Raw genomic sequence first — 13,709 nt, forward strand, 5'->3', positions numbered from 1 at the left:
CTTGGGTCACAAATCAAGCCTTGGTAAATTTAAGAAAACTAAAGTCATATCAAGTACCTTTTCTGACCACAACACTATTAAGATCAGATGTCAATTACAGGAAAAAAACTGTAAAAATACAAACACATGGAGGCTAAACAATTCACTACTAAATAACCAAGAGATCACTGAAGAAATCAAAGAGGGAATCAAAAAATACTTAGAAACAAATGACAAGGAAAACATGATGACCCAAAGCCCATGGGATGCAGCAAAAGCAGTTCTAAGAGGGAAGTTTACGGCAATACAATCCTACCTCAAGAAACAAGAAACATCTCAAACCAACAACCTAACCTTACACCTAAAGCAATTAGAGAAAGAAGAACAAAAAAACCCCAAAGTTAGCAAAAGGAAAGAAATCATGAAGATCAGATCAGAAATAAATGAAAAAGAAATGGAAATGATAGCAAATATGAATAAAACTAAAAGCTGGTTCTTTGAGAAGATAAACAAAATTGATAACCCATTACCCAGACTCATCAAGAAAAAGTGGGAAAAGACTCAAATCAACAGAATTAGAAATGAAAAAGAAGTAACAACTGACACTGCAGAAATACAAAGGATCATGAGAGATAACTACAAGCATCTATATGCCAATAAAATGGACAACTTGGGAGAAATGGACAAGTTCTTAGAAAAGAAGAACATTCCGAGACTGAACCAGGAAGAAATAGAAAATATAAATAGACCAATCACAAACACTGAAATTGAAACTGTGATTAAAAATCTTCCAACAAATAAAAAAGCCCAGGACCAGATGGCTTCACAGGCGAATTCTACCAAACATTTAGAGAAGAGCTAACACCTATGCTTCTCAAACTCTTCCAAAATATAGCAGAGGGAGGAACACCCCCAAACTCATTCTATGAAGCCACCATCATCCTGATACCAAAACCAGACAGAGATACTACAAAAAAAGAAAATTACAGACCAATATCACTGATGAATATAGATGCAAAAATCCTCAACAAAACACCAGCAAACCAAATCCAACAACACAAAAAAAGGATCATACACCATGATCAAGTGGGGTTTATCTCAGGGATGCAAGGATTCTTTAATATACACAAATCAATCAATGTGATACACCATATTAACAAATTGAAGAATAAAAACCATATGATCATTTCAACAGATGCAGAAAAAGCTTTCGACAAAATTCAACACCCATTTATGATAAAAACCCTCCAGAAAGTAGGCATAGAGGGAACTTACCTCAACATAATAAAGGCCTTATGTGACAAACCCACAGCCAACATCATTCTCAAGGGTGAAAAACTGAAACCATTTCCACTAAGATCAGGAACAAGCCAAGGTTGCCCACTCTCACCACTGTTATTCAACATAGTTTTGGAAGTTTTGGTCACAGCAATCAGAGAAGGAAAAGAAATAAAAGGAATCCAAATCGTAAAAGAAGAAGTAAAACTGTCACTGTCTGCAGATGACATGATCCTATACACAGAGAATCCTAAAGATGCTACCAGAAAACTACTAGAGTTAGTCAATGAATTTGGTAAAGTAGCAGGATACAAAATTAATGCACAGAAATCTCTTGCATTCCTATACACTCATGATGAAAAATCTGAAAGAGAAATTAAGGAAACACTTGCATTTACCATTGCAACAAAAAGAATAAAATACCTAGGAATAAACCTACCTAAGGAGACAAAAGACCTGTATGCAGAAAACTATAAGGCACTGATGAAAGAAAGTAAAGATGATACAAACAGATGGAGAGATATACCATGTTCTTGGATTGGAAGAATCAACATTGTGAAAATGACTACACTACCCAAAGCAATCTACAGATTCAATGCAATCCCTATCAAACTACCAATGGCATTTTTCACAGAGCTAGAATAAAAAATTTCACAATTTGTATGGAAACACAAAAGACCCCAAATAGCCAAAGCAAACTTGAGAAAGAAAAACGGAGCTGGAGGAATCAGGCTCCCTGACTTCAGACTACACTACAAAGGTTCAGTAATCAAGACAGTATGGTACTGGCACAAAAACAGAAATATAGATCAATGGAACAGGATAGAAAGCCCAGAGATAAACCCACACACATATGGTCACCTTATCTTTGATAAAGGAGGCAAAAATGTACAATGGAGAAAAGACAGCCTCTTCAATAAGTGGTGCTGGGAAAACTGGACAGCTACATGTAAAAGAATGAAATTAGAACCCTCTCTAACACCATACACAAAAATCAACTCAAAATGGATTAAAGACCTAAATGTAAGGCCAGACACTATAAAGCTCTTAGAGGAAAACATAGGCAGAACACTCAATGACATAAATCACAGTAAGATCCTTTTTGACCCACCTCCTAGAGTAATGGAAATAAAAACAAAAATAAACAAATGGGACGTAATGAAACTTAAAAGCTTTTTCACAGCAAAGGAACCCATAAACAAGACGAAAAGACAACCCTCAGTATGGGAGAAAATAATTGCAAACGAAGCAACTGACAAAGGATTAATCTCCAAAATATACAAGTAGCTCATGCAGCTCAATATCAAAAAAACAAACAACCCAATCCAAAAATGGGCAGAAGACCTAAATAGACATTTCTCCAAAGAAGACAGACAGATTGCTAACAAACACATGAAAGGATGCTCAACATCACTAATCATTAGAGAAATGCAAATCAAACCTACAATGAGGTATCACCTCACACCAGTCAGAATGGCCATCATAAAAAAATCTACAGACAATAAATGCTGGAGAGGGTGTGGAGAGAAGGGAACCCTCTGACACTGTTGGTGGGAGTGTAAATTGATACAGTCACTATGGAGAACAGTATGGAGGTTCCTTAAAAAACTACAAATAGAACTACCATACGACCCAGCAATCCCACTACTGGGCATATACCCTGAGAAAACCATAATTCAAAGAGTCATGTACCACAATGTTCATTGCAGCACTATTTACAGTAGCCAGGACATGGAAGCAACCTGAGTGTTCATCAACAGATAAATGGATAAAGAAGATGTGGCACATATATTCAATGGAATATTACTCAGCCATAAAAAGAAACGAAATTGAGTTATTTGTAGTGAGGTGGATGGACCTAGAGTCTGTCATACAGAGTGAAGTAGTCAGAAAGAGAAAAACAAATACCGTATGCTAACACATATATATGGAATCTAAAAAAAAAAAAAAAAAAATGGTTCTGAAGAACCTAGGTGCAGGACAGGAATAAAGACACAGATGTAGAGATGGACTTGAGGACACGGGGAGAGGGAAGGGTAAGCTGGGATGAAGTGAGAGAGTGGCATGGACATATATACACTACCAAATGTAAAATAGATAGCTAGTGGGAAGCAGCCGCATAGCAAAGGGAGATCAGCTCGGTGCTCTGTGACCACCTAGAGGGGTGGGATAGGGAGGATGGGAGGGAGACGCAAAAGGGAGAAGATATGGGGATATATGTGTATGTATAGCTGATTCACTTTGTTATACAGCAGAAACTAACGCACCATTGTAAAGCAATTATACTCCAATAAGAATGTTAAAAAAAAAAAGGGTACAAACTTTCAGCTAGAAGATGAATAAGGTCTGAGGATCTAATGTAAAAACTGTGACTATAGTTGATAACACTGTATTGTATAATATGCTAAGAGTGTAGCATCTTTTCACAATGTATGTGTATATCAAATTATCACGATGCACACTTTAAATATCTTACAGATCTGTCAATTACACCTTAATAAAGCTGAAATAAAAACAAAACAAAAACAAAAAATTACACTACAGTCATTCTTGTTTAATATGGCCCACAAGAAATCCATAGTAACCAAAAGCCCTTCCCCTCTCCTCCTATGGAAGAAAAAGTCATAAAATAAATAATTATTAGAGAATCGTGTAAGTTTTAAAAATCCTGAGTAAATTATGTCAGCACAGATTTGGTATCATCTGTACCCCTTGTCTCTGTAACACAGGTCTAAGGACTGACATTCAGAATGATGTCCTTGATAACTGTATGTGCCTCTACCAAAGACCCAAGTATCTTTAATATATATTCTCAAAAACATTATTTAGAAATATTTTCAGCTAAAGTTTAAGAAAAATAAGTATTGTGATGAATTTTAGAAAATAAAGCCATACAGAACACATCATTTTTCAAATATTCTTTCTACTGAGGACTCAATGTTGTCACAGAATAAAGCCCCAGCTGCTCCTTAATCCAGGGTAATGGGAGACCTGAGGTTCATTTTAGGGAAGTGGAGCATGGAAACAGTGAACTTTAATTCCCTGGTAGTCAACAAGAGTTTAGTTTAGTTATGATAAACACTTTACATGTATTCACTCGCTTAATCTTTTCATCAATCCTTTGAAGAAGTACTGTTATCATCCTTATATTAGAGATGAGAAAGTTGAAGCTTGGAGAGGCTAAGTAACTTGTTCAAGGTCAACAGACAGCCAAGATTCAAAACCTAGTTTGTCTGACTTCAAAAGGCACTACATTTTACTAAAGTTATTGTTTTCAGAACTTTTGCCCCAAGATGTTCAAGCTTTCCTTATATTTTATGTTATTTGGCTTCTAACATCAGGGTTCTGAGACCCAATCATTTGGTAATACATTTCAACAATAATGAAGTGGAGGGTTTTTTCCCTATAAACATTTAAAATAATTAGTTCATATTTATTGAGCACATATTATGGGCCAAACACCACATATGCATTAACTCTTTTTCTCCTCACAGCAACTTGTGAGTGTGGTAGTATAATTACCACCGTTTTACAAAGGAAAAATCTGGCCTCCAGGACTCCACACTCTGCCTTGGTTCTCTGTCTCCATCACTTGATGTTCCTTCTCAATTTATTTCAAAGGTTCCTCATCACCTTTCTGATTTGTCACTATTGGAGAGACCCAGAGCTCCATCCTTGGGCCTTGCTTTTCTCTGTCCACGCTCACTTCTCTAAGGTGCCTCATGGTTTTAAGGTCCATCTCTGTGCTGATGACTCAAAAATTTATACCTCCTGCCCTAACCTCTGCACTAAATTCCAGGCTTAATGACCCATCTGTATACTCCATACCTCCACTTGGATGATGGATAGACACCTCAAACATAACATATCCAAAACTGAACACTTACTTTTCTCCCAGACCTATTCCTACCAGTCTTATCTCAATAAATTTTCTTTAAAATTTTAACAAAGACTAAATTCAACTTTAGTTAATAAAATTGATAGTTTCAATAGCTTTCCCAGACTACTGAATTTGCTAAAATTTGTGATCTGAGATTTACTAGAAAATATATCTCATTCCAGTGATGAGATATCAATATCTCTGCACAGGCACACACGTGTTTCCTACAAAATAATTTGTGTACTTTTAATAGCATATAAATAAAATCAATATTTATATTTATGATTATAGACACACACATGCTTCCTAAGATATAATGTGACATAATTTTAATAGTATGTAAATAAATGAAGGTATTAAAAGTAAAATAATGCAACAAGAATGTCCAAGTGGCAAATGAAAAGGTGTTTCATATCATTATTCATCCTGGAAATATACATTCAGTTTACCATGGGATATCACTACATACCCATAAGAATAGTTACCATGAAACAGATTGAGGATACCAAGTGCTGGTGAGGACGTGAAGTAAGGAAAATTCTCATATGTGTGGCATCTATTACTGACATCATCTGCTTTGGGAAAGTGCCGTTCTTTGTCTTGTTCTGTTCAACACACATTCCTTCCTGCCCTGCCAAAGAGCAGAGGGTACACTATATCCCTGGACATAGTGATTACCGCAGTGGTCAGCATTTGCTCCAAGCTAAGTCACTCAGCATCTTTTAGGGGAGATCCAGTTTCATTTCTTTTTCTGGCATTATGAACTCACAACATAATATAGACCTGTGGCTGCCTGGGACCATCTGGTCATGACACAAGGAGAGCCTTTCCCAGGCAAAGAGACCTGAGAGACAGAACACCTGTGATATTACTGAACTTCTTCTGAAGCCAGGATATATCTTGACTCCCCACTTTTGCAAGCTAATCAATTCCCTCTTTAAATTATTCTAAATTGGTTTCTGCCATTTGTACCTGATGGCATCTTCCTATACTAATGATCTATTGCTCCTCATTTCCCTAATTTAAGACCTTAAGCTTTCTATTGCAATTTTTCACCTATTTAGCTTTATCTAGGAGTGACAGAAATGTGTCTCAATGGAGGTCCATGAACTTTAAGTTTTATACATTCTTTCATAATTTTATTTCCTTTGTACTTCTAAATATCTCCTGGCTTCCTTTAAAGATAAATAGCTTTTTACTTTAAAAGTTTAATTATTGAGGATTTTTATATCCCAATGAGCTCGACAGGGTAAATATCATTATTCTTATTTTATAGAAGATGATACGAAGAAATGAAATCATTGAGTCTAATATCTAAGGAGATTGGTAAAAGGAAAGGTTAGTTAATATTTGATGAACAATAATTCTAATTGAAAGTATCCTATATTCTGATTTTCTAAGGTACCATTTTTTACTTCTTTCCACAAATTGTCATTCTCAATTATCTGACCTTATCTATACCTAATCCCATTTTAACCCTGTTTTAGAAAAACAGGATTGAGACAAGCAAGAAGGACAAAACAGAGAGAAAGGATAATAATTACAGGGGAATACTGAAAACAATCCAAGTAAGACGATTAGAATAAAGAAGGGTATTGACAAGTGAGAAACCGAGAATAGAGTATACAAAAAATAACTGGGAGGCTAGAAAGGGAAGGAGAAAGAAAGGAAGACAGAGTGTGAGGAACACAGTGGGAGAGAAAAGGCTGAGAGCAAGTAAGCAAGTGCAAGAGAGTTGAATGGAAGAGAAGAGAGAAAAAGGAATTTAAAAAGACATAAAAAACCCAAATCAAAGTTTGCTCATTTGCTGTATAAAGTTAGCAAAACTTAGAATAATACAATAAATGTAGTATGCAGATAAATAATTTTCCAAAAATGTGTCTTTTTATGATAATAAGAGCTCTTATACTAAGACTTTAAATTCAAAAGTCCTATCCTAAAATCTGGTGTGAAACTAGATACAATCAGACTAGCTAGCCCAGATGACGAGTCCAGTATATTTAACAACTTAAGGTATGATTTAAAAAATCAGTAGGCATGTGATAGATTCTTTATTAAATAATCCAGGGATATTAGGTAACTTTAGAAAAAATTAATATTTATATCCTAAGAAAAATACTAGATCCAAATTAAAAAAAAAAAGGAACTTTGATACATCAGAAAGGGCAAATAAACTACTAAGAAGAGTTTTTACAAAAAACTGATAAGAACTAATATCCTTAAAATACAAATACTTACACAAATCAATAACAAAAAAAAAAACTAAGAGCACCTCCAATAGAAAAATGAATACAGGGACTTCCGTGGTGACCCAGGGGTTAAGAATCCACCTGCCAATGCAGGGGACACGGGTTCGAGCCCTAGTCTGGGAAGATCCCACATGCCGCGGAGCAACTAAGCCTGTGTGCCACAACTACTGAGCCTGTGCTCTAGAGCCCACGAGCCACAACTACTGAAGCCCATGCGCCTAGAGCCCGTGCTCTGCAACAAGAGAAGCCACCGCAATGAGAAGCCCGTGCACCACAATCAAGACCCAACACAGCCAAAAATAAATAAATAAAATAAATTAAAAAAAAAAAAAAAGAAAAATGAATACAGGGCATAAGCAGACAATAGGAGATGAAAATGGCTAGTGTTCATACGAAAAAACATTTAGTTGCACTAGAAATTTTTTTTAAAAAGTAAACTAAAATATTAATGTAATTTTTACTTAACAAATCAGAAAGATTAAAACCAATACTATTCAATGTTGTATCTGGTGCTCCGTTGAGACAGGTACACTTAAAACATTGCTGGTAGTAATATATTATAAAATAGTATAACCTTTCTGGAGGACAACTGGAATTATGTATCAAATATTTAAAAAAGAAATATGCCCTTTGACTTAATGAGGTCAGATACACAGACAAAGATTTGGGTAAAAGGATATTCATTCCAGTTACCTATAATAGCAGTCTGTTGGGAAATGGTTATGTAAATACAGAATTTATTTTTGGGTGTGGTATAAAGTAGGAGATTAATTGAATTTTTTCCCATGTGGCTAACTAATTGACCCAGTATCATTTACTGACTAGCTCAACCTTCCCCACTGATGTAAGACTATACCTCTGCTTACATATCTGGTAGTGGTCTGTGGCATTCGATTCTCTTCCACTGGGTTCTTTATTACCTCATGTAAATATTACATAGACTTAATGGCACAATTTTAGAATGAGTCTTGATACTGGGTAGAACAAGTTTCTCTGCTTTCATATTGTTTCAAAAACATTTTGGCTGTTTTCCCCCTCCCACTTTTCTTACTCTGTATACGTTTTAGAAACAGCTTATTAAAGTCCTCCAAAGATCCTTCTGGGATTCTGAATAGAATTTATGGGTGCATTTGAAAGAAATGATATATTTTAGATATTAAGACTTCCCACCCAAGTTCATGATGTAGGTCTTCATTTATTTAAGTATTCTTTATGTATATGCATATCTGCATCTATATCAATATCTATATCTAATGTGAAGATACAACTTTTGTTGTATTTATTCCTTATAGGAACCTTATTATTTTATTGTTATTATAAATGGTATATTAAAAATTAACTTTCTGGTTTTGGCTGGTATATAGAAATGTAACTGATTTTTGTATACTGATCTTATATCTAGCAACTTAGAGAAACTTTTAATGAGTTTCCTTCCTGATGGCACTTTCCCCTATATTAGGGGGATATCTGAGAACTCTGAGGTAGGAAAACTGTCAGGCATGATTCAGAATGTGAATGTGAGTAGGGAAGAAGGAAGACAGGTGAGGCATCCTCTCCCCTCCTGACTCTGGTAATAATGAGATATGGAGGGCTCTCCTCTGGAATGGTGCCTATCCCCAGGTGGGGAGCCCTTGTCTCTCTGAGGTGGGCTGCTCAGAACTTACAAACTGTTGCTGTATTTAGTTTGGGAACTGGTTCCTTCTCATCCTTCAGGTTTTAGCCTACCTGTCACCTCCTCACTGACCCCTGACTGGCATCTGTCAACCCTCACCTGTGCCTGCCCTTATTCCCTATTACAGAATCCAGTTCATCCCTTTCATGGTAGGTAATGATCACTTTCTGAGTGTTTATTTGTTTGGTCATGTTCCTGTTTACTGTCTCTCCTCCTTGTCAATTGCAAACTTCATAAGAGCAGAGACCAGGTCTGTTTTGTTTATTTCTGTACTCTTGGTACCTGTCACTTAGCTTAAATATTAAAAAAATATATATTTGTAGACTGAATGAGCTAAATATGTCAAACATCTGCTTCAATTTTTAATGTTAATAATAAATTGGATCATCAGTTAAAATATATCTTACTTGTATAATTTTATTTTATCTTCCTAACTGCCTTTTAAAATAGGCATTGCTGGTCTCCATATGACAAATGAGGTAACTAAGGCACAGGGAAATAAGTAACATGGTCCAAACTAATAGCTAGAAATCAGTAGAATTGAAAACAGAACCCAAATCATCTAACTCAAAAGCCATACAAAACAATAAAAAGAGAAAGAGAAAAGGGAGAAAGAGAAGACATGAGAAAGGAAGAATAGAGGGAGGAAAATTCATTCATTCCTGACCTTTCCATCTTAAGGGCATATCATACCACTTATTCTGCTAAGAACTCCTTAACTCACACTTTAAGTCTTTTAGGAAGATTCATACCTCTCAAAGACATTTCAGGCCAATAGACAGATTAAGAATACGTTCAAGCAACACTGTTCTACGTGAATTATATAGAGCAGGAAATAAAGGAGTTTGCAGTTACAGAATAAGTGTTTTTTTCTTGGTTACATTTTACCAGGACAAAACTTGCTGGTAAAGTCAGGCACACAATGAAGTCTGATAATTGTAAAAAGTATTTACAACATGATTTAAGTTTCAATTTCAGGTTCCAATTCATTCTCTCATAATTTAATCTGCCTTAGTCAACTTTACACAAAACTTTGGCTCTCTCTTCACATTGAAAAGCCACCTGAGAATATCTTTCCAGCTGTACTACAGTTGAGAGGGTAGAAATAGAATTACTTTCTATTGGAATCATTATTTCAAGAAAGAATATTGTACTCAACTTTCACTTTAATCAATGATACTATTTGCCCCCTTTCCTTTCTTTGTCCCTAAGTCTGATGATAAAATGGTAATTTCCATTAATTCTGATCAGCTGGCTTCACTCTGTGACGTAACAAGAAGGAAAGGAATCCCCTACTGTTTCCAGTCTCCATGTAGTAAAAGAAAAAGTACTAGCCCCTAAGTTAATAATACCACTTTTGTGATTTGGAGGGGGAAAACACTTTCCTGCCAAAGGGTAATCCATGTATAAGAGCTGACTGCTAGGTGAAACACACTGACAGAATGAGATGTTATCATAGACTCTATCAACACAAGAACTCAAAATCGCTGAGAAGTACTTCTCACCTCTTTCTGAACTCAAACAGAGTAATATGGTATTGATGAAATTCTGTCTGCTACAGGAGGACATAACGTTTCATTCTTAATCCAAAGTGGTTTATCAGGGATAGACAGTGACATGATGTAGAGCTTAGTTAGAGATCCCAACCTCAGGATCCGACATACCCATGACCGAGACATCATATTCGATCAGCAGCGTCGCTTCTTGCCCACACTGTTTGAGAATACTCATGGCCTCAGCATGTGTGGTTCCAAGAAGCCGAATTCCATCCACACTGAGCAACCTGTCACCAGGTTTGATTGTGCCCTCTCTGAAGGGAGAATAAAGAAACAGTCATTAATTTAGCATCATGGGGCTTAGCATTAATAGTCACTGAGCCAAAGAGGCTCTTTCACACACATTCTACCATCTATCCCATTTGCACTTCCTTTTAAGCATCAAGTGTGACATTAAGAGAGTAAAGAGGTAACCCTGACCAGAAAGTTGCTGCAATATGAAAATCAGTAATAATAACTACACATTAGCAAATAACCAGGTCACCCACGATGAACTCCTGGGGTATAAAAGTAATAAAGGCACATTTTCTCTTTTCTAGGTTTTTGCCAAAATGTCTAAAATTGATTTATTAGAGCCCAGGAAATAGCACTCACCTATTTTCCCAAAGCCAGGTGAGCAGAAAAGCCTGTTGATTTCATTCAATTTATCACCAGTGAACCCAAGCTGGATAGGGAATGCTGGTGAAAAATTTCCCTAGTCTGTAAATTTTCCTACTGATTTATAAGGCCATTTGACGATCATTAAATTGATTCAGTCAATCTCACATTCAGTGGAAAAGGCAGGCAAATACTATTCTCCCTTCTGTGGCCACAGACACTCAAGGCACTGGGAGAAGATGCCTCAGTACAGTAATGACACCACTAAAACGTAGCCAGATAGGCTACCAGATTATAACCCTCCTGCCTCAGGGAGGGTCAATGAAGATGAGAAAATCAAATGCGGGGATTACAAGTTTAGGATTTGGAAAGAATAAAAATGCTGTCTTAAATATCTTTCATCCAGCAACTCTCTATGTATTTTGACTCTAAATTTTTATCTTAAATTCTTAGATTTCCTTTAGTCCTCCATTAATTTGGTAATACGTTGCTCACAAACTAGTAGCCTGCTCCTGACATTTCTGTCAACTCCAACTCTAAAATGTTAATAAGAAATAGAAATATTCTCATTTGCTTCAGGAAGAATAATTCACAAGAAAAGGCATGAGAAGAAAAAAAAAAACAGCAAAATTTCCTTGGAAATTTTGACTTTGTATTATCCTCTGCAAAGGCAAATACACTTTAGTGCAGAGGAGAACCCAGTGTCTTCATATTTTCTCATTTTATATTAAACATTGACTTAAAAAAAATACTGAGCTAACAGTATGAGCTTTGAAGGAAACTAAATCTGAATTCCTATCCTAGCTGGCAAGTCATTTAACCATACTGGGCCTCAGTTTTGTCACCTGTAAATCTGGATAAAAATACCTGATTTAGTGGGTGGTTGTGAAGATAAAATAAGATAATGTCTGCCAAGTACTAAGCACAGTTCCTGGCCCATGGTGGTCACTCAACAAGCAGTATTTATTATTATTATTACTATTTCTAGTGCTTAAGAAAAGTGTTAAAAAATCCATCCTAGGCTGAAACATAGTGCAGAGTCAGGGGTCATCAGTGCATTTTCCGCCTCTCCTTCAACTATATCTAGTGGCAGCCATTGTGTTCCCTACCATTATGGAGCAGACTTTCGCTGTGGGAAATTAATACAAAGATAAGCATCTCTTGAGGCATCTAACTTGTGAGTTTACTTGGGACCCCCAAGGTTTATTGTAGGAAAGCTGAAGGAGCTTCTTTCAGATATTCAAATTAGCCAGAAAGAGAACGCTCTAAACACTAACACTGACAATATTCCTTCCCTTTTACTAAAAGTCGCTTCTATTCTGACATACATAATCATCATCAAAGGGTGATAATCATGATAAGGACGTTGGCAATAGTAAGAGTCAGAGAACACCACCACCTGTCTTTTCAGGTTAGGATATTACCAATTGGACAGGATGCATTTCAAGGACCTGCTGTTAAAGGGCCAGCTGCCTTTTTTTAATATATATAATTAATTTTTATTGGAGTACAGTTGCTTTACAATGTTGTGTTAGTTTCTACTGTACAGCAAAGTGAATCAGCTATACATATACATATATTCCCTCTTTTTTGGATTTCCTTCCAGTATGAAAGGGCTCCTGCAAGGCACCATAAATCTCTAACCTTTGATAAAACAAAAAACCTTGAAAGGTATGCATTATCATCTACGTTTTACAGTTGGAGGGAACTGAGCTTAGAACTAAGTCATTTGCCAAAAACATAGGGTAGCAAGCATTGAATCTGGAGTCAAACTTTCTTCTGATTCTGCAGCCTGAACTCTTTTGTTTTCACATTCCAACATATTTACTTAATACCTATCTGTTACTACGAAATTTCTAATTCATCAACTTCTATGCCAAAGTCCCCAGCTTTATTTAATCTATTTGGATAGTGACACAGAAAGATGAAGTTTACCTGTCAGCAGGCCCTCCAGGACGAACACATGTTATTACAACCGGACGAGATTTATTTCTATCATCATGTGCTCCCCCTAGTAAAGAAAAGGAATACGGATCAAAAAATGCTCTCATTGCTGCCATTAAAAAATTCACTTACAAAATGCCAGCTGAGAAACTGAAACATATTTTATTGTTGTATGGAGGAATACATATGTTTTCCTTCTGGCACGTAAAAGACTTAAAAATCTTATTCATTTTATATAGAATATATTGTTAAAGTCAACATTTCTCCTCCTCTCAATAAATATATGACTGTAATCGGGGTGAGATATAAAATGTTTAACAACTACTGTGATAAGAGCATCAAATAATTATAAATACTAGCCCAATGAGAACAGCTGCTGGTTATAAACAAAGTGTAGGTGGGTGTATTTGGTGTCAATCAACCTGGGCTGTTATACTGGTGAGTGTACAACCTGACATGAAGCAAAAACTAAAGGAAAAGAAAAAAAAATCCAAATATTAAAAAAAAGAAAAATTCAAGTGGCTGAAGTGGCCTCCATTAAAAACGGGGTGTTC

At 36.0% G+C, this 13,709-nt stretch overlaps 1 protein-coding gene across 3 annotated transcripts in view; it reads right to left on the reverse strand.

Annotated features, from left to right (window-relative positions):
* GRIP1 (glutamate receptor interacting protein 1) overlaps positions 1 to 13,709 on the reverse strand; it is a 454,025-nt gene that overhangs the window by 142,875 nt on the left and 297,441 nt on the right. For all 3 annotated transcript variants that reach the window (XM_068560189.1, XM_068560188.1, XM_068560187.1), the window contains exons 6-7: positions 13,147 to 13,222; positions 10,723 to 10,868 (exon numbers count right to left, since the gene is read on the reverse strand). In XM_068560189.1, the coding sequence (XP_068416290.1) occupies positions 10,723 to 10,868; positions 13,147 to 13,222 (222 nt within the window). The remainder of the gene's footprint in view (positions 1 to 10,722; positions 10,869 to 13,146; positions 13,223 to 13,709) is intronic.

The sequence above is a fragment of the Eschrichtius robustus genome, chromosome 13, assembly GCF_028021215.1.
Source record: "Eschrichtius robustus isolate mEscRob2 chromosome 13, mEscRob2.pri, whole genome shotgun sequence".
NCBI lineage: Eukaryota > Metazoa > Chordata > Mammalia > Artiodactyla > Eschrichtiidae > Eschrichtius > Eschrichtius robustus.